At 49.3% G+C, this 20,836-nt stretch overlaps 2 protein-coding genes across 6 annotated transcripts in view; both read right to left on the reverse strand.

Moving 5' to 3' along the window:
- Positions 1-10,420, reverse strand: part of TRPV1 (transient receptor potential cation channel subfamily V member 1) — a 41,280-nt gene extending 30,860 nt beyond the window's left edge. For 3 of the 4 annotated variants that reach the window (XM_064271580.1, XM_064271578.1, XM_023556293.2), the window contains exon 1: positions 1,024-10,420. In XM_064271580.1, the coding sequence (XP_064127650.1) occupies positions 1,024-1,176 (153 nt within the window). In that variant the 5' untranslated portion in view covers positions 1,177-10,420. Of the gene's footprint in view, positions 1-679 lie in introns of all 4 variants that reach the window. The other variant, XM_064271579.1, reaches the window with a different exon arrangement.
- A 123-nt stretch (positions 10,421-10,543) lies between these two features.
- Positions 10,544-20,836, reverse strand: part of SHPK (sedoheptulokinase) — a 28,361-nt gene continuing 18,068 nt past the window's right edge. For both annotated transcript variants that reach the window (XM_064271584.1, XM_003416838.4), the window contains exons 5-7: positions 20,026-20,201; positions 18,329-18,529; positions 10,544-11,499 (exon numbers count right to left, since the gene is read on the reverse strand). In XM_064271584.1, the coding sequence (XP_064127654.1) occupies positions 11,087-11,499; positions 18,329-18,529; positions 20,026-20,201 (790 nt within the window). In that variant the 3' untranslated portion in view covers positions 10,544-11,086. The remainder of the gene's footprint in view (positions 11,500-18,328; positions 18,530-20,025; positions 20,202-20,836) is intronic.

Genomic DNA, 20,836 nt, shown 5'->3' on the forward strand with positions numbered 1-20,836 from the left:
GGGAGACACCTGAGGTGTGGCTCTCCCACTCCCCTTTCTGCCCAAAGCACCCGTCACTTTCAGCCTCCTTTTGGCTGCCTGTGGCTTCCTGGCATGCTAGTTCAGGACCCACCCTGACCATTCTCATCCCATGGTCCTACCTAAGCATCTCCTACAGATGGGCGGAGAGCCGTAGGCTTCCCAAACCATGGAGGAAGGACCAGAGGGGCTCAGCCAAGAACACATTGAGAGTGGAGCCTGGACAAGAACCTGGGCTCCTGCCTCCCAGCCTAAGACTTCTTCACTCCACAGAGAACAACACACTGAGAACCTGCAGCCGCAGCCTCTTCCCCCCAGAATGGCTCTGGTGCAGGAGCAAACAATAAACACCCATAAGAACAACTCCTGCTGTCACCCACTGAGTGCTTACTATTAGCCAGGCTAAGGGCACCACAACTATTACCTTATTCAAGCCTCACGACGACCTTTGAAACAGCTACTGTTACTATCCCCAGTTTTCAGATGGGATAACTGAGGCAATGAGAGGTTAGTTGAGCTGCCCATGGTCACATAGCTGGAAAGTGGCAGGGCTGGGGTTGAATCCAGGCAGCCTGACCCCAAGGCCCAGGTTGTGACCACTCCCTATGCCATCCTAACAGCTAAGGCCTGTGCCAACTGCCAAGCAACAAAAGGGACTCACCAGCTAGCCGAAGGCTCACCCCAGACTCAGCGGACAATGAGGGCTGGCTGGCAGTTGCCACTTGCTGGAACAGCTGGGCTGGTTTGGGGAGAGCAGCTGCCTTCTCTGCCTCTTCAAGGGTCCGTGGCCCCTCCCCAGGTCCAGGGCCGCTCTGCCCCGGCGGGATGGGCCGTGTGCGCACTCTGGCACTTAAGGAAAACGTTCCCAGTGATGGCAGCTGCTGCTGTTGCTGCAGCTCCGATTCCCACAGGATCCCAAAGCTTTTCCCATCACTTTTGCCCTTTTTCAGAAACCACTTAGCCACCGCCCTTCCTCCAACTATGCCAGGGCCATCGTGCACTTACCCAGAGCCACACACCGCCTGAACCAGCCGGCGCCGTGACCTCAGTCTCAGGGCTCCCAGGCCCACCACGCCTGCAGACTGAGGTCTGAGGAACTGCTCGACAAACACGTTCACAGCCACAGGCGTAAAAACCAATGCCTTGTAGCTGCTTCATTTTCAGAATGTAGAAGGAACAGAAACGATCAAGTCCACCGTCACGCAGTCCTGGCCTGGCGTTTAGGGACCTGGTTTTCAGTGCTGGCTTTGCTTTATGTGACCTGGGACCCTGCCTCTCTTGGGTCCCTATGTGCCCAAAATGGGGTGGGGACTGAAATGGGGGGGGGAAGGAGGCAGGATTCTGGGTCTGCCAGGACCCCCGCCTTTCTCGGGAGGGGCTCCTCACCTGAACCACAGAACATAGAAAACCATCTGAGTGCCTATTTCCCCAGTTCTCCTAATACTATCCTTCACGTCGAATGGGTGAAGACAGCAACCAAACTTAATTCTCTCCCAGAACCTGGCTGAGAATAGTTCAAGCTCATTGTGCGTGCACATACAGGCTGCAGCCCCAAACACCCAGCAGAATCCATCCTAGCAGTTGGCTAAAAAAAAAAAAAAGTGCTGTCAAGTCAACTCCAACTCCCTGCGGCCCCCATGTGTGTGTCAAAGTAGTACTGTCCCCATAGGGTTTTCAGTGGCTGACTTTTCAGAAGTAGATCTTCAGGCCTTTCTTCAGCGGAGCCTCTGGGTATGCTCAAACCTCCAACCTTTCGGTTAGCAGCCAAGTGCATTAACTGCACCACCCAGAGACTCCAGCAGTTGGCTAATACAAGAACTGAAATAAGTAGTCATGAGCCAGAAAGGCCCAGCGGAAACTTGCTGGGCATAGCTCACAAGCTCTAACCCCTGAGCAGCTATTAAAGTATAGACACCCTCTTGATTCTGTTGAATAGTTTATAGTTTACCAAAAGTTTTTACAGACTCTCTCTCCCAGCTCTCATCAAACCTTGGGCAGAGATTGCTGTACCTATTTTACAGATGAGAAAACTGACACAGAGAGATTAGATGGATTGCCCAGGTCACGTTGCTGGTCTGGGCAGGGAAGCTGGGCCCATTTCACAGTACCATATCATGCCCCCTGCCTAGACATCTTTTTAACGTACACGTCCCTTTTTAGTTTCAATTAACATGAGCCTTAGAATTAATTTTTCATCACTACCTAACAGTCTGTAATATATAAAGGACTTACCAGTAACGACCCTTAACCCGTAAGTCCTCAGGGTCATTATTCCTTCTAGCCATGTGGCTAAAGGTGCCTCTGGGAGCACCTGCTGGTCTCCTCAGGAATGGGTCCCCGTGTCAGGTGCAGTCCCCTTGCTCACACCCTGGCTAGGCCAGGCCCAGGGCTCAGGTGAGGGCAGTCCTCAGGCACTGGGGGAGAGAACCTAAGGAAGGCTGTAAGAGGACCAGACATCCCAGGAGCAACCTCTAAGGAAGGGGAGGGTAACACTTCCCCTCCAGAACTATCTCCTTTGCCTCCACCATGCTTTCTGCCTCCAGTGAGGACAACGCCCATCACTAAAGGTGTCCCCTCCATTAACAGAGCAACTGTATGCAAACTATCTTTCAGAGTCCAAACAGTGGCAATGCCTGGGGCAAATGCCGGCCCTTCTCTTCTCTGACCTTCTCATCTCCTTGGCTACATCTTCTTGACATGTTCTTCCCCTACACACAGGTGCTCCCAGGACCCTGTCCTCAGCCCTATCCCACCTACCCCACATACCCTTCCCTGACACCCTCACCCCTGCCAAGGACCATCCAACATTTCCAAGCCAGCAACTTCTTCACCCAGGTCTCCATCCCTCCCTCCCAAGCTAAAGACCCACCAACTCCTTCCCCTCCATATGTCCCACAATGGACTCTTTTTCCCTCCATATTCAGCTCCCCCTTAGCGTCCTCTGCCTGTGGATGCACCAACTTTTTTCTGGTCCCCAAGTCTGTGATCTGCGACCTCTCCTTCTCTGCCTTACTGTCTGGGCCATGCTTCTGCAGCTCACATTTATCCCTTTCTTTGGGTCTGGTGTCCATTGCCTCAATGAAGCTCCCTGAAGGACTGTAAGTGCCTCCCTTCCCTGGTTCAGCCTCCCACTACCCTGTCTTCTCCCAGTCAGCAGTCCTAGAAGGTCATCCTGGTCATGGTCTCCACTGCCAACGAGGCCCCACCCCGGGCCTGGGACTCTGAGCCCACAACCCCAGTCTCTCCACTGAGAACCCCTGTCATCCAGCACCCAGGCCTACCCACTCCCCAGCCACACTAACCTATGTGTCTCCAGGCTATTCCCTGCCCTCCTTCTGCCCAACATGCTTGCACTTCTATCCTTCTTAAACCCATCTGCAAGGCCCAGATGGCAGGACCTGGATGCTGAGATTCATCATTCAAATCCCACCCCCTCAAGGAGCCCAGACTAAAGTGCTCACCTCTAAACTCCTATGGAAATTTCAACCTATACACTTCCTATGGCAATTGGCGTTTATGGTAACAATGATAACCACAATAATAGTAGCTACTTTGGACAGGTTGTCAGGAGGGATCAGTCCCTGGAGAAGAACATCATGCTTGGCAGAGTACAGGGTCAGCGGAAAAGAGGGAGACCCTCAACAAGGTGGATTGACACAGTGGCTGCAGCAATGAACTCAAGCATAACATCGATTGTAAGGATGGCGCAGGACCGGGCAGTGTTTTGTTCTGTTGTGCATAGGGTCGCTATGAGTCAGAACCGACTCGATGGCACCTAACAACTACAACAACAACAGTGTTTAGTGAGCACTTACAATGTTGCAGGTTCTGAGATTAGCACCCTTACCTGCACTATCGCATCAGATCCTCACAAAATTTCCTTAGGTCAGTACGATTTTGTCTCCATCTTACAGATAAGGAAACAAAGAATAGACAGGCTATGTAACCTGCCCAAGGACAGTGACAACTATACTAATCCTGTCTGGCGTGCCCTAAATCTCGTAGTGAGATTTAACTTCCCTGATTTTTGTTTCTTGCTTTGTACATTTTAAATGGCTCCAGGGTGAGATAGGGCTCTAGTGCCCTCCACTCTCCTCCCCTCTCTAGTGCCCTCCACTCTCCTCCCCTAACCCTAGCACCATGCCAAGCCCAAAATTGCAGTTAGTTGCCTTTGAGTTGGCTCTGACTCATGGTGACCTCACGTACAACAGAATGAAACATTGCCTGGTCTTGCACCGTTTTCATGATTGTAGGTAAGTTTGAGTCTATCGTTGTGGTTAGCGTCTCAGTCCATCTCGTTGACGGTTTCCCTTGTTTTCACTGACCCTCTACCAAACACGATGCTCTTTTCTAGCAATTGATCTTTCCTGATAACATGTCCAAAGTAAGCGAGTCACAGTCTCGCCATTCTCACTGCCTAGGAACATTCTGCTTGTATTTCTTCTAAAACCAATTTGTTCTTTTGGCAAAATCCAAAACCCATTGCCATCGAGTCAATTTTGACTCATATCAACCGTATAGGACAGAGTAGAACTGCCCCATAGGGTTTCCAGGGAGCAGCTGGTGCATTCGAGCTGCTGATCCTTTGGTTAGCAGCCGAGTTCTTAACCATTGCACTACCAGGGCTCTGTTCTTCTCGGAGTCCACAGAACATTCAGTATTCTTTGCCAACACAACTCAAATGCATCAATTCTCCTATCTTCCTTCTTCATTGCCCAGCTTTCACACACATATGAGGCAATTAAAAAGACCCTGGCTTGGGTCAGGCACACCTTAGGCATCAAAGTGGCATCGTTGCTTCTCAGAACTTTAAAGAAGTCTTTTGCGGCACATTTGCCCAGTGCAATATGAAGTATTCAGTAAGCAGTGATTAGTTTGGCTTTCCCGGGACAGCACTTGCATTAAATAGCTCCATTAAAACCGATGCAATGGTGGCTGGAACAAGACCTCAGGAGGTGAGCATCCAGACTATCAGTGTGATTTTCTGGGCCGTGATTTGAAACATGGTGTTCTTGAATCTATGTAATGATGTATCCATTAAAACTCTTTGTGACTAGATCATGTTTCAATGGTGGCTTATGAGAGAGGGTACTTCTCTAAGCTTGGGTCTGATGGGGACAAGAGGCAGGTCAGGTTGATGGGATAGCAACGGAAATATGGCTGCAGCCGTGCCACCACTGGGCCAAGAGGCTGCACCAGCAGGTGGTTGGACCAAGTCTGCCATGACAGACAATAACGGCCACGAATGTCACTAACAACGGGTCAGTAATGTCACTAATGGCCACAGTTCTTTTTATTATTCTAGTGTTACCACCAGGGGGCACATTCACTCAAGCTGAGCTCTTAACCTTGGTTAAAAAAAAAAAAAAACCTTGGTAATGGAAGCCAAATTCATAGTCTTTATCCACCTGGATTTCTCACTGATGGCAGGCCAGACATTACGGCACAGCTGGAAACCAGCACTCTCCCACAACTGGAAAGGCCTGATTACCAACTGGGAACTGTCAGCCTGGCCCCTCTGGTAGGAACTGGGTAGGAACCGGGTAGTATGAGTCCCAGGGAGGGTAGAGAAGGTGCCACTACAAGCAGAGGTCCCAGGTCCAGATGGCAAACAGCAAGCCTGGACAAAAGCTACCATCCTTTCTGCATTTGGTCCATGTGTTTGTGTCACCGGGTGCCCACATGAGTCTATACGACCAGCTTCTGTGAAAGGGGTCAGGGTTCTCCAGAAGTGTATGGAGTTGAGAACTGGAGCGGGAGAGAGAGCCAGCCTCCACTCGGCACCGGAGGGCTGGAGCCCCACTCTGCAGAGCTGTGACTGGGGCAGGGGCTGGGGACAGGAGGCAGAAGAGTGGTTGGAAGGTCAGGGATACGAGCTAGTAGTGAAGAGGCCTGGCTGTGCCTGATGCTGGCTGACTTTGAACTAATAGCTGAACCTCTGGGTCAGCTTCATCTTCCACGAAACAGGCAAGAGCACCTGCGCTGCCTACTGCACAGGGCTTTCTGGGGATGCCTAAGGATTCTGGGTGTAAACGGGGTCTATAAGCTGGTAAAGCCCCAGACAGGCAGAAGGGGGTTATTGTTCTTGTCGGTGATTTCAGCCTAAGAACATAGTCTGCTGACTGCTGAGCTATATCCGGCCATTAGCTCAAAGTTGTGACTAATTGCTCTTCAAAGAAAAAATAAGATTTGCTTGATGTTTCATGAGTCATGAAAACAAATATCTCTCTGTCAAGCGTATCTCACTTTTAAAGACTTGGCCTGTCCAGATGTCAGGACCAAAAGGAAAGGACAGGGCAACCTTCTCACTGCGGGCCCACTGAGGGCTTTGCAGATTCCTCAGCAGTGCAGGGGGCGAATAACAGAGGAAGGCACTCGGGCTCCAACGCCAGGCCGGGTGGAGCGCCCGCTGGAACAGGCGCAGGCCAGGGCTGCAGGGCCGGCAGCTGTGCCAACAGTGAACGTTGAGTGGAGTCCTGGCTACGGTTATAATCTGACGGTGAATATGCCACCAGGGAGATGCTGTGCAGCCGGCAGATGGCATTCAAGTTGGGCCTTGATTGTGATACAGGATTCTGCCCTGTGAGGAGAACATTCCAAACATGGGCCTGAGCCCGATCTAAGGTGCAGGAGGAGGACAGGGCAGAGAACACCTAACGGGGAGGGGGGGGCTGCCCTCAAGGAGCTTCCAGTTCACTTGAGAAGAAAAAATAAACACTAAGCCACAGGAATATTACGTGGATATAGTCGAGGACCAAAAGAAGGATGTGTTCTTATGTTGTTGTTGTTGTTAGTTGCTGTCAAGTCAGCTCTGGCTCATGGCAACCCCATGTACAACAGAACAAAATGCTGTCTGGTTCTGTGTCACCCTCACGATGGTTGGCGTGTTTGAATCCATTAGTGTAGCCGCTGTGTATTCTGAGTGACTTCCAACCTAGGGGCTCCTCTTCCAGCACTACATCAGATAATATTCTGTTGTGAGCCATAGGGTTTGTTTTGGCTAATTTTCACAAGCAGATCACCAAGCCTTTCTTCCTACTTTGTCATAGTCTGGAAGCTCCACTGAAACCTGTCCATCAAGGGCAATCCTGCTGGTATTTGAAATACCGGTGGCATAGCTTCCAGCAACATGCAAGCCTCCACAGTACAACAAACTGGCAGATGGGTGGTGTTTTCATGTTGCTGTTGGTGGTGGTAGCTGCCGTCAAGTAGGCCCCCCACTCGTGGCAACCCCATGTGTTACTGAGCAGGACTACTCCAAAGGGTTTTCTTAGCCATAATTTTGTGGAAATAGGTCACCAAGCTTCTCTTCTGCATCACCACTGGGTGGGTTCAAGCTGCCAAACTTTGGGTTAGCAGCTGATCTTAAACCACTCGCAACACCTGGGCTCCCCAGAGTTTTTATAGCCTCTTCTAATTGGTCTCTTGCCTCCTGTAACACCCGTTCTCCAACCACCATCCATACAGCCAGCTAGACTCCTAAAGCCCATGAAACCTCAGTCTTCAAACGCTACTACCTGCAAGAAAAAGTCCAAACCCCTCAGCCTGGCATCCAAAACCCTTCACAATCCGGCCAATATTGTCAGCCACACCGCCCATAACCCTCTTTCATTTGCCCTATGACCAAGTTTCACCAGACAATTCACCATAACCTGGACATGCCAAGTACTTCAAGCCAAATATCTTTGCCCAGCCTGACGCCTCTGCCTAGAATGCTAAAGAGGGTGGGCTTGGATCCTAGCCTTGTGATCTTGGGTAAGTAACTTTTTTGTGCCTCAGTTTCCTCATCTATGAAATGAGAATAAGAGTAGTATCCACCTTCTAGGATTATTGTGAAGGTCAAATAAGCTCAAACAAGTAGAGTTTTAGATCAGTTCCTAGTACATAATACCCAAACCCACCACTACAGAGTTGATTCCAACTCCTAGCAACCCCATGGGGTTTCCAAGACTGTAAATCTCCACAGAAGTAGACAGCCACATCTTCCTCCCACAGGGCGGCTGGTGGTTTCAAACTGCTGACATTTCGGCTAGCAGTCAATCGCTTTAACTACTGAGCCACCAGGGCTCCTTTAGTACATAATAGGCACTTAAAATGTTACCTATGGTTGTTATGAATAGATTAAAACTCTCCAAGGTTTGGTTCAATGTCACTTGCCTGAAGAATGAGTTGCTCCTCCCTGTGGGCATGTGAGTAACTCTGTCATAGTGTTTATTTCATTCCCTAGTGATGGAATTTCAAAAACACATGACAATAGTTGATGGAACACCCAGCTCCTAGTAGATGCTCAATACATAAGAGTAGTCTGGGCCTCTGCTGGGTGCGACTGAGACTTCTCACACATGGTTATCTATTGTCTGCATGGTCAGGATGAACTAAGTTATACTGTGGTAACATACAGCCCAAAATCTCAATGGCTTCAAACATCAGAAGTTTACTTCTCAGTCACACTACATGCCTGTCACTGGTTGGTGAGGGCTCTACACCACGTTGTCCTCACTCAGGGACCCAGGCTGACAGAGCCTCCACTCTCCAGAACACTGCTGGTCACTTGTGGCAAAGGACGGAGAGTGTGACAAATTGCACGCTGGCTCTAAAAGGCTTTGGCCCAGAAGTAACACGTTTTTGTTCATGTTTTACCACCCAAAGCACATCATGTGGGAAAGCGCAAATCTACCATATGCTCATAAGGTCAGGATGTTAGGCAGCAGTCCTAGTGACCAGCCAGTAGCCCAGCCCCTCGTCTGAGGATCATGCTGGTCCTGAACATGTTGGTACCTCCAGGGAATGTGGGCAGGAGCAGTGAGTGTTTGGTGATTCCAGGCTGGAGAAATGAATCCCTAGGAGCTGTACTCAACCCCCAGCAAAGGCTCCAGGCATCCCAGGCCACATGCAATGGAAGTAGCAGCAGGGATGTTGGTTGACAAGCTTGGACCCTCCAAGGCTTAGCCCTCGGAGGTGGAGTGGATACGTGGTGTGGAAAGGGGACAAGGAATGATAACACCACACACAGGGGGCTGGGCTGCTGGGCTTGCGGCCATCCAGTTCCTAATGTCATACTTACAAGCTCTATCCACAGCACCCTGAGAATTCAAGACAGGCTGCCACCATGAGGTCAGAGAGGCCCAGTTTCTCCTCACCTCTGACTATCCTTCACCTATCCCAAGGCATCTGCTCTTTCATAAGGCTTTTCTCAGGGGCTCCAAGATGATGACGTCTTAACTTATTCCGGCTGAGAGAAAAATTACACATTTTGCCTGGGTGACTTACAACTGCTTGTCTTGATAGAACACCGTGGCAGGGCTCTTCCATCGGACAACCTACAAATGGTTCCTTTGAGCTACACCCAACCTCCAAAATCAAACTTCATGGCTGGGCTGTGAATTCCCAAAGCAGACAGGTGTTTGTGTTATTAAAGAGAAAGGCCCTGGAAGAATGAGCTTTAATATCTGAAATTCAATCAACATGGCCAGGCAAATTCATCGAACAGCTTCAGACAATTACATGATTCGTAAAATGACATTTAGAAAGAGACAGAATAACTGCTTCCCACATTCATGATTGCCCGGGTGCCTCAGAGTCAGGCCTGCCTGCACCTGGGATCACCCTTCAGGAGTCTGGAAGTAAAAGCAGTGTTGGCGGGCCTCTCTTGGAAGCCATTCATTCCAGAGTCATCCCTACCAGCCATGAGGAGGTTGAAAGTGCTCTGGGGTGCCTACAGGGATGCTGACTCAAGTTGGATGTTCCTGTTGAGACAGGAACACACGATGGCCCAGCAGGGCCAAGCCAAGCAAAAGAGCCAGGGTCTCTGGGATAACGGGTCCTCTCTGATTAAATTGGCCAAGCCCTCTGGTGGGAGCTGGCCTGGCTGCATCCCTTCCCATGGAAGGCTTCCTGGGTATGCAGGGGCAAAAATACACTGCTGCACAGACATGCTCCTGGCAAAGGGTCCTACTGGAGGGACAATGTACCTGAATGGTGGGGGCCACACAGCATCTGTCCCCGTTGCAGACTGCCATCCACCTTCCCTTCCCTGTTGCATCTCATCAAGACAGATGCATTGTGAGAATCCAGGGCACCCCAAGTGCCCCCAGTGGGGGGGTAAGTGAACATGGAGAGAAGGCCAGTACTGACCTCTGCATCTTCATCTGAGCCAGCCAGCTTCACTCTCCTTGGGCCACCCCCTGCCCCAGCTAACCAGCTGTGTGTGACCAGGAGAGGATGAGACTGACAAAGGGTTTCAGGGTCACATGGCACGAAACAAGGTCACCAGAGTGCTGTTCCCTTCAGCAGTGGCCGTCGGGCGGGGAAGTTTTCTTTAGAAGAGGAATGTGGGCAGGACAGACCTTGTAACTGATGTAGCTGGTACAACTCAGGGGCTCTGGTGGCACGGCAGTGAAGAGCGCGGCTGCAAACCAAAAGGTCGGCAGTTTGAATCCACCAGCCGCTCCTTGGAAACCCCATGGGGCAGTTCTACTCTGTCCTATAGGGTCGCTATGAGTTGTAACCAACTTGATGGCAATGGGTTTCATTTGGTTTTGGGGTTTTTTGTTGGTTTGTTTTTGTTTTTTTGGTACAACTCAGTAGGGAAGGATTTTTCCAGTGGTGAACGTGATCCATATCTGGGCTTTATGTCCCCAAAAACAATCGATCTGAAAGCTGGACATGTGTCGAATCTTTTTTCACTTGGAGCCCAGAGCCACAGGCTTTTGGGTATTTGAGGTCCACGTTCATTTTCTCTTTGTCTACAAGTAAATCACAGAAGAGCCTGATGGCCAGGAAGCTCAGCTAGTGTTTTCTCCCTTTCTTTCTTTTTTCTATATTTACATATGCAACTGGCTTCCAGGTGGATCTCTTTTGGAAGGCACTGATTTGGGATCTGATTGGTGGCTCCTGACTGCATTGCTAGAGTGTGGCCCAAGGAGAAGTTCAGTCAAGATGGTCCCCACCAGCAAGCATTGCTTCAAAGCTGCCTGCAGAGCTGTCCAGGAAATGGATTACTTCAAGATCACATCAGGAATGCTAACTGGATAAAATTCAAGGCGGCCCTTTGGACGGAGTTTGCTGATTAAGCCTCCTTTTGGTAGGGGTTCCTCCGGAGCATGACCAGAGCTGCCCCGACTGCTGCGTCCACATCCTGCCCAAAGGACCATGGGAAAGGGAAAGCCCTCTGCACTTCCTGCTTCAGCACCTCGTTCCTGGACAGCGCACTCCCACTCCCAATCACCCGCTCCACACCCCACTCTTTGAGCTGCTGGAACGAAAGCATCGAGTGCAGGTTCTGGATGATGCCTCGGCACAGGGCCCGGGTCACGTGCCCCAGAGAGAGGCCGGAGGAGGAGATTCTGGTCACTGAGGCCAGCTGGTCTGGCAGGTGCCTCTCTCCCAACACTGTTGGGGTGATGGTTAGGCAGGTGTCTTCCTGCTGTGCAGCTGCCTGGATCATGTGAGAATACACGGTGGATTCTTCGACTTCCACACCTGCCAGGTGCAGAGAAGACCATTGTGAGCTCACACACCCCTTCAGTGCAGGCTGAGACTGTACAGAATTCCCAGGTGGCAGGGATAGGCCTACTTGCTGCTTCTCCTGACACTGTGGCTAGCTGCTTCCAAGCTCAGGGACTCACATGGGCTGGTGGGCTATGCTCTGCCCCAGATCACAGCCAGCTATCTCACTACGGACCCCAGCCCAGACTTCAGTAAGATATCTCATAGGTATTCCTGTGAACCCTATCCTAATCCAGGTTTCCTAACCATCTCACAGCTACGGGAGCCTTGGCTATCATCACTGCTGCTACTAGGCTGATTAGTGGTGTCACAGAAATCCCAGGATCACAGGGCTAAGAAAGTCTTTAAGGCCAGTCTACCCACCCCTGGTTATATGCATGGAGCATCTGAGGCCCAGAAGGAAGTGATGCGTTGCCCATCCCACAGCTTGTTGGTGTCAACCCAGAGTTCCAGTCAGATTTTCCTCCCCACACTGTGTTAGCTCTACATTCTAAAAATGGACGGCCTTTGGTTTCAATACGCTTTGACCTTAGAATCACTTTTGATCTCTACCTTGCCATTAACTGAAGAAAGGCAAACCCGGCCTTCACTAGGAAGAAAGCGATCGGGACTGGGGAGTCTCCACTACAGCCTCACACTGGAATCGCTGGAGGAGCTTCGGAAAGCACTTCTGCCCGGGCCCAGCCCCCAGAGATTCTAGCTTAATTGGTCTGGGCTACAGCGGTTAAGTGCTCAGCTACTAGCCCAAAGGTTGGTGGTTCGACTCCACCCAGAAGTGCCTCAGAAGACAGGCCTGGCCATCTTCCTCTGAAGACCCTGTGGAGCACGCTGACATTCACAGGGTCACCAGGAGTAGGAACAGACTCCACGGCGACTGGCTTTTGCTGCCTGAGCAATGGAATTTTTTAACACTCCCCAAGTGATTCTGATGTGCAGCCAAGGTTGAGAAACATCAGCCTAGACCCTTGCTTCTCAAACGTGAACGAGCATAGGGATCGCCTGCAGGTCTTATTAAAATGTAGGTTCTGATTCAGCATGCCTGAGGCAGGGCCTGCGGTTCTGAACTTGGAACAAGCTCCCAGAGGGTGCTCAGGCTGCTGGTCCACAGCCCACACTTTCTGAGCGGCAAGGTTCCAGGTTATGGTTATCAATACTCACAGGCATCAGAATCATCTGAGGAAAATCCATAAACTGTCATGCTCAGGCCCTACCCCAGGCCACAAAAGTCAGCATTTCTGGGGCTGGGACTAGGACCTCGACATTGTTTTAAAACTCCACGGGCATCTCAAATGTGCAGCCAGCATTGAGCCCCACTGATCTAGACAGTCACGGCTGAGTTACATCATCAGCACAGTCAACTTATACAAAGTCAACTACACACGCTCAGGACTTAGAGCGAGACAGCGGGGGCGGGGGGAAGATAATTTAAATATCATAGGCAACTAGTTAAAATTCGATCAGCAGGACTCCTGGTTTAACAGACAACTAGTCAAAATTTGGAAACCCTGGTGGCGTAGTGGTTAAGAGTTACGGCTGCTAACCAAAAGATTGGCAGCTTGAACCCACCAAGTGCTCCTTGGAAACTCTATGGGGCAGTTCCACTCTGTCCTATAGGGTCACCATGAGTCGGAATCAACTCGACAGCAGTGAGTTTGGTCTGGTGTGGATTTAAATCAAATTTCGATCAGCAAAACTCCCGGTTTACTGAGGTAGAAGGAATATAAGTGTCTTTCCTCTCCCTCTAGAAAATCCACTAAAATATCAGCAAATTAAAAAAGAAAGAAATTTTTAACAAGATGAGAAAAATCCACAAAGACAAGAAGCACAGGGAAGGAAACAACAATGAATGGGAGATGTTGACACTACTCAGAAGACAGGAAGCAGACACAGAGCAAAAACTGACTTTTCAGAGGGGAGAAGAGGAAGCTACAGTCAGGAAGCCTGCAGAGGAAGACGCGATGCAGAGGGGCCAGCTCACCCTCCATGCAGACACGAGCTCTGGAGGCCCATATTACTTCAGATGGCAAAGGGGGTGCCGAGGCCAGTACCAAACCCTCAGGATGGAAAGCGGCAGTTGTCAGCCCACCCCTGACCCCTGACCCCTGACCCTTACATAACGAGCAGGAGCCTGGAGCAAACACGTGGTGGGAGACTCTGAAGCTCCAGCTCCTTCAGTCGGCTTCAGTTCCTTTGTGCCTGTCATGGTGTCAGCATTTTGCCACATGGTGTTATTCTGGTGTTTAAAAATATGTATTTTTCATACAGCTTAACCCCCCAACACAAGCCCACTGCCTATTTAATGCTCAGCTAAAAAACAACAGTGGTTCAAACTCTGAGGAAGAAAACCGCTTGCAGTCAAGTTGATTCTGCCTCATGGTGACCCCACATGTTGCAGAGTAGAACTGCCTCATAGAGTTTTCTTGGCCATAATCTTTCCAGAAGTAGATCACCAGGCCTCTCTTCTGTGGTACGTCTGGATGGGTTTGAACCACCAACTTTTAGGTTAGTAGTCAAGCCAAACCATTTACATCACTCAGGTACTTTTGAGGAAGAAAATTTTCCTAGGAGGTAGTACAGTGGTCCGGGGCACAGTCCTGCATCAGACCACCTGGGGGTAAATCCAGGCTCTGCCACTCCCTGGCAGGGTCACCCTGGGCAGGTTATCCACCCTCTTAGCTTCCCACACAATGGAGATCATTGGAGTGCTGATCATATAGGGTTGTTGTGATGACTGAATGAGTTAATATGCATACAGTAATTAGCACAGTGTCTGGTACACAGTAAGCACTCAATTGTTGTTGTTAGGTGCTGTTGAGTCAATTCTGACTCATAGTGACCCCATGTACAAGAGAACAAAACACTACCCAGTCCTGCGCCATCCTCACAATCATTGTTATGCTTAAGCCCATTGTTGTACTCAATAAATGTTATCTATTATTACTGTGAAAGAGTTTTCAAGGGTGTTGGGAGAACAAATGAGGACATGACCAACCCAAGACTTATGAGCTGCCTCCAGGCCTGAAGCTGACCACAGCCCTGACAAAACACCCCATTCCCAGGAACAAGTAGGAAGCAAGGAACATAACACCCTTGAAGGAGTGTGGATCAAAAGGATAATACCTGAATGTTCTGGACTTGAAGGAAGAGGGTACATGACAAAGATAGACCCATCTTGCTCCACCCAGGACCTCGCCTTGTATCTAAATTTTCCCCATAATAAATCTTAGACCACTTATTCAACCTGGAGCAGTCTCCTGTTTCTTCAGTCTGTCCCTACCTTCTGCATACAGCGGCTGCCTTCAGATTTTCCCTGGGGAACTTTCCCACCCACTGCCATCACCCGACAAAGGGCTATATCAACTTTATACCATTTGGCTTTATACGCTGACTTAGATGTTACTACATAAGATATAACACCTCTGTATGTTCAGAGAAATATCTACAGCACATGCTATAAAGAGACTGAAGAGACCAAGAGGTGAGCTAGTCCCAATAAAACACAAAAACCCATTGCCATCAAGTCGATGCCAACTCATAGTGACTCTATAGGACAGAGTAGAACTGCCCCATAGTTTCCAAGGAGTGCCTGGCGGATTCGAACTGCCAACCCTTTGGTTAGCAGCCATAGCACTTAACCACTACGCCACCAGGGTTTCCAGTCCCAATAAAAGTTCTCACAACTCCCTAGAGAGATCCCATGTCCACCTGACTCACCTTCCCCAACTCCACCATCATAAGTTAGAGCCAACTCTGAGAACAGGTTGAGTCAGGGAGCCCCTCTGAACCCCACTGGCTAAGTGCAGCTCAGCTGTCCCCCTCTTGAGAGGCCTTCACGCCAGAAACTCCCCCTCAGCTTACATTTCCAGGAGGCACAAAGATCAGACCCTGGCACAGTTTCAGAAGCTCTGCACACTCCACTGGCCTCACCCCTTCCCTCCTGCCCCAAGAAGGGACGTACACAGGGCTCACATGTGTGGCTCCAGGGACAAAGGACCATAGACTTCTTAGAGCCAGTTCCCCCTAAAACCAATCAGGATTGAAATGTGCACAGAGACAATGTTCTGGCTGCCACACACTGCTCCAGTTAAACTCTGGTCCCCTAACCAGAGCAGACAAAAACTGGAGTATTTGAGTTGGAATCGACTCGATGGCAGTGGGTAAGAGTTTAAAGTGATTGTCACAGGAGGGTGGAACTCCCCGTTTGCTGACCTCTGGAAGACAATGCTCTGAAGAGACCTAGGGTCTTATTTTTTTTACTTTATGCCTTAATAATTCTATTTCTTGTTAATAAACATAATGCCTTTTTATCTGAGTAAATTTTACTTTATTTGCATTCATACGGTCTTTTCAAATGAGGTAATTTAGAGACAGTGGCAGTTCAGTGGTAGAATTCTCGGCTTCCACACAGGAGTCCCAGCTTTGATTCCTGGCCAATGCAAAGCACAGCCGCCACTTGCCTATCAGTGGAGGCCTGTGTGTTGCTGTGAGCCCAAAAAGGCTTCAGCGGAGCTTCCAGACAAGACAGACTAGGAAGAGAGGTCTGGTGATCTGCTTCTGAAAATTAGTCAGTGGCAACCCTATGGGTTGGATCCCATTGTGCATGGGGTGGCCATTAGTCCAGGATCAACTCGATGGCAGCTAACAACAACAACATAACTACAGAGACTTCGTAAAAGATTAACTACATAAAAATATTAACTCTCAAAGCATTCTGTCTCATCAAAATATGAACCATAAGAATGCAAAAGATTTGTCTAAAGGATCTTTCAGAGCTAAGAAAAGCAGTCACTTCTGTATACAGAGAAACACTGCCAACTCAGTAAGCAACCGGAAAACCCAATCTAGCTGTCATAGATTGAATTATGTCCCCCAAAAATGTATGTATCAATTTGGCTGGGTCATGACTCCCAGCATTGTGTGGTTGCCCTCCATTTTGTGATTGTAATTTTATGTTAAAGAGGATTAGGGTGGGATTGTAACACTCTTACCAGGTCACATCCCTGCACCACCTTTTATCTCTAAACAGATAAAAGGAAAGGGAAGCAAGCGGAGAGTGGGGGACCTCATACCACCAAGAAAGCAGTGCCAGGAGCAGAGCACATGCTTTGGACCCAGGGTTTCTGCACAGAGAAGCTCCTAGTCCAAGGGAAGATTGATGAGAAAAAGCCTTCCCCTGGAGCTGACACCTTGAATTTGGACTTCTAACCTGCTTTACCGTGAAGAAATAAATTTCTCTTTGTTAAAACCATCTACTTGTGGTATTTCTATTGTAGCAGCACTAGATGACTAAGACACCAGGTAAACCAATATCTTGATCAAGGGTTTGCTTGGAGATTCTGCTGACTGGCTCTGTATCTTGAAGCCTTTTCTGATATAAGGCAAAACAAAATCAGAGTGCTGTTCTTTAAATGAAGCATTCCTGAAGGGACCTCAGCCAAGGGGCCACAACTCCCTGGCATTCCTGGTGACCCTGGCCAGCCTGAAGGACTGACATCAGTCAGCAATGGTGTCTGTGCACCAGTATGAACTTCTCACACGCTCTTGTCTGCTTGCAGCTCATCTTGTCACTGTGCTGAACTTTTCCTGGAATTACCTGATTTTGAGTTCCTACAGGAGTCCCTGGGTGGAGCAAATGGTTAAGCGCTCAACTATTAACCCGGAACTTGGCAGTTCAAACTCACCCAGCGGTACCACAGAAGAAAGGCCATCTGCTTCTTTTAAGATGGCAGCCAAGAAAACCCTATGGAGCAGCCCTACTCTGCAAAGCATGGGGTCGCCATGAGTCAGAATCGACTCAACAGCAACTGGTTTTTACAGTAACCAATGCAGCTGACGAACATGATTTCCCTAGACCTGGGCAGCTGGCCAGAAGTTTCATTTCTACCTTTAGTGCTTGGAAAGGGAGCCTCTCCCAGAAGAAGGTTGCATGTTTCACTGCAGAGGAGGAGCAGAGGAAGGCTGAGAGTAAAAGAAGCGATAAAAATGGGCATCAGGGCTTCCAAGGACCCTTCCAAGAAAGTGAGTCAGGAACTACTCACCAGGAAGAAGGGTTTTATAACATTGTAAAATATCAGGAGTCTTTCACTCATCTGTGTTTGGTCGTTTTATTTGTAGTGCAAGGGACACAGGCTTACAGACAGAGAAACTAAGGCAGTGGGCAAGGGAGAGTTGGGGAAACAGTTATGAGTCTACGTTCAAGGTTAGGGGAAAAGGTACCCTCCGAAAAAGAGAGCTACTGATAGCAGATCAGAAGATGAAAGGAAAAGAGGCTGCAAGGAATACACTGGAACCTGGCTGGGACACAGATGAGAATCTGCAAGGTCCACCAGCACATTCAGCACGTTAAGACACTCCCACAGAGGAACAACAATAATCAAACCAAACCTGTTGCCATCCAGTCAATTCTGACTCGTAATGACCCTATAGGACAGAGTAGAGCTGCCCCATAGGGTTTCCAAGGCTGTAATCTTTACAGAAGCAGACTGTCGCTCACATCTTTCTCCCATAGAGTGACTGGTGGGTTCAAACCGCCAATCTCTTGGTTAGCAGCTGAACGTTTAACCGCTGTGCCACCAGGGCTCCTTTTGTTACACATAAAACCAAACCCATTGCTGTCAAGTTGATTCCGACTCACAGTGACCCCACAGGACAGAGTAAAACTGCCCCAATAGGGTTTCCAAGGAGGGGCTGGTTGATTAGAACTGCCAACCTCTTAGTTAACAGCCAAGCTCTGAACCACTGCGCCACCAGGGCTCCAGAGAAAGGACAAACAGAGAACAACTCACTGTGGGCTCCACCTTACCTAGATCTGCCATCCACTGAACCAGCATGTGGACGAACGTGGCCAACACATTGCCCCCATTAAGGGACGCTGCCACCCCCAGGTAGGTCCTGTCGAAGTACGGGAAGTAGGCAACTGGAGCCAAAGGGTCTGGAGTCTGCCCTGGCCGGAATCCTGAAGGCATGGAGGCTGCCAGCTGAACCGAGGTACTGATGTTGAGAACTAGGGGTCCAAAGAAAGCAGAGGTCAGGCCTGGCAAGCTAACTTGAATGTCACGAGTCACAACAGGGCACTGGGAGAATGTGGTGGCTTTAAAAATAGGTCACAAATTCTTTAAAATGTTTCCTTCCAAGAGGTAGAGCCTAACTCCCTTCCCCTTGAGTGTGGGCTGGACTTGGTGACTTGCTTACAATGAACAGAATAAAACAGAAGGGGCAGTGTGTGACTTCAGAGACTAGGTCATAAAAAGGCACTGCAGTTTCCGTATTGGTCGCTCTCTCAGATGACTTGCTCTAGAGAAAGGCAGCTGCCATGTCATGAGTATCACTATGGAGAGGCCCACATGGCACGGAACTAAGGCCTCCTACCAACAGCCAGGTGAATGAGCTTATTAGATCCTCCAGCCCATTCAAGCCTTCAGATGACTGCAGCCCCAGCCGACAGTTTCATTACAAGCGCATGAGAGACCTTGAGCAAACCGGAGCCATAGAGTCACTCCCAGAGTCCTATCCCTCAGAAACTATGTGATATAATAAATGCTTGTATCTAAGCTGCTAAGTATTGGGGTAATTTGTTACACAGCACTAGATAACTAATACAGAGGGTAAAACCTCACACCCAGTGTTTTATTCTCTGGGGAGGCTTCATTCCTTTGCAGCAAGTACCATCTCTTCCTCATTTTCCAGGGACGTTTCCAAGGCATTCTTCTTAACCTCCCCCCACCAGCAGAGAAAGCTCCTTGACCCAGCACAGAGGGGATGATTTTCCCCACAAGTTCTGAGACAAAGCCTGTGGATTTTTCCAGCACTCTCTTCTCCTCCATATTTCTCTCGAGACTTGGCCAAAAAGCCTGCCTTCTCAGCCTGTTGGGAGCCAAACTCACTGAAAACAGCAATCAATTTTCCCACTTGCTGGGGGTTGGAAGAAAGAAGAGCCCAACATTCGTTTTATAGATCCATAAAGTTTTATTAGAGCACAGTCACGCTCATTTGTGGCTGCTTTTGCCCTACAACAGCAGAGTTAAGTCACAGCAACAGGGGCCGTATGGGCCACAAAGCCTGAAATATTTATTCTCTGGTCCTTTACAGAAGTTTGCCAACCCCTGCCCTAGACTCTGCCTCCTCACCTCAGCACGCTCTTTCCCTGAATACAGAAAAGATCCTGCACTTCACATCAGATCTAATATCATTTATTGACAAACACACAGTAACAAAAACCCTAACCTATTCAGCTATGTTCTCAGTTGTGGAGTTAAACAGAAGCCAGCCAACTGCAGACAGCATTTTCCTCCCTGGCCCTCCAGGGGGTGGGCGCAGATTTTGGCACATTTGTCCACACCCAGGGAGAAGCTCTGCCCTGCTGGACCATAAGCTCCCTGAGCAAGGGGTTTCACCTCCTAAGATGGGGGTGTTTGCCATCTGACAGAATCCTAATTGCCATTAGGTGCTGAGGCTGCCCCGCCAAAGCTGAGCACAGAGCCACTGCCCAGGAACACTCACCTGCATCTGTCCTTTGGGCCATGCAGGAATAGACAGAGGCCTGTAAATCACCCATGGCCACTCCCACCTCTGTCCCCTTTGGGATTTCAAACCATGAGTGAGAAGTCCTGCCTGCCACACTGCCAGGCTCCGCGATGTCCGGGAGCAGGTGGACAGGAAAGCCCGAGGCCCTCAGTCTGTAAGACATAAGCAGACACCTGTATTTACCTGGCATTTGGATTTCTGTTTTTTCCTGGAAACTCAGCAATGGAAAGAGCTGTAGGATACAAGCACCAGAAAGGGGACGGAACCCAGCACTTTCACAGACAGCCACTTTGGAGTTTTTCAAACCATGAGCCATAGGCTTGGGCTTTTCAAATAGTGAACACTGGCTTTCAAAAGCTGGGGATTCACCTTCTGGAGGCCAAAACTACTAGCGTAAGTAGCAGCCACCAGGATGGATTAGGTAAGAGTCAGATAGCATCAAAATTCCAGCCTCCTGTGTTTGAAGGGAACACAAACCTCTACGAAGGGAGGCCATTGGAGTTGGAGTGCAAAGCTATTGTTGGTTAGCCAAGTCCAAACCAAATTCACAGCCATCTACCTGAATATCAAACGCATTCATCACTCAGGGTTAGTGAATACAAGGCTGTCAATTTTACAAAACGTGCTAGAAAGTCCTTTACCTGAACTACCAGGTGCTTTTTTTTTTCCCCAAAGCTCAGAATTTAAGCCCTGAAGGAAGTAAACTTACAGGGCACCGGACTGCTGTACCTGAAAAGGCAAATGATTTTTCAGAAAGAACTTAGAAAGCATCCCTCAAGAATACTAC

Source organism: Loxodonta africana, chromosome 18 (genome assembly GCF_030014295.1).
Source record: "Loxodonta africana isolate mLoxAfr1 chromosome 18, mLoxAfr1.hap2, whole genome shotgun sequence".
In the NCBI taxonomy this organism is placed as follows: Eukaryota; Metazoa; Chordata; class Mammalia; order Proboscidea; family Elephantidae; genus Loxodonta; species Loxodonta africana.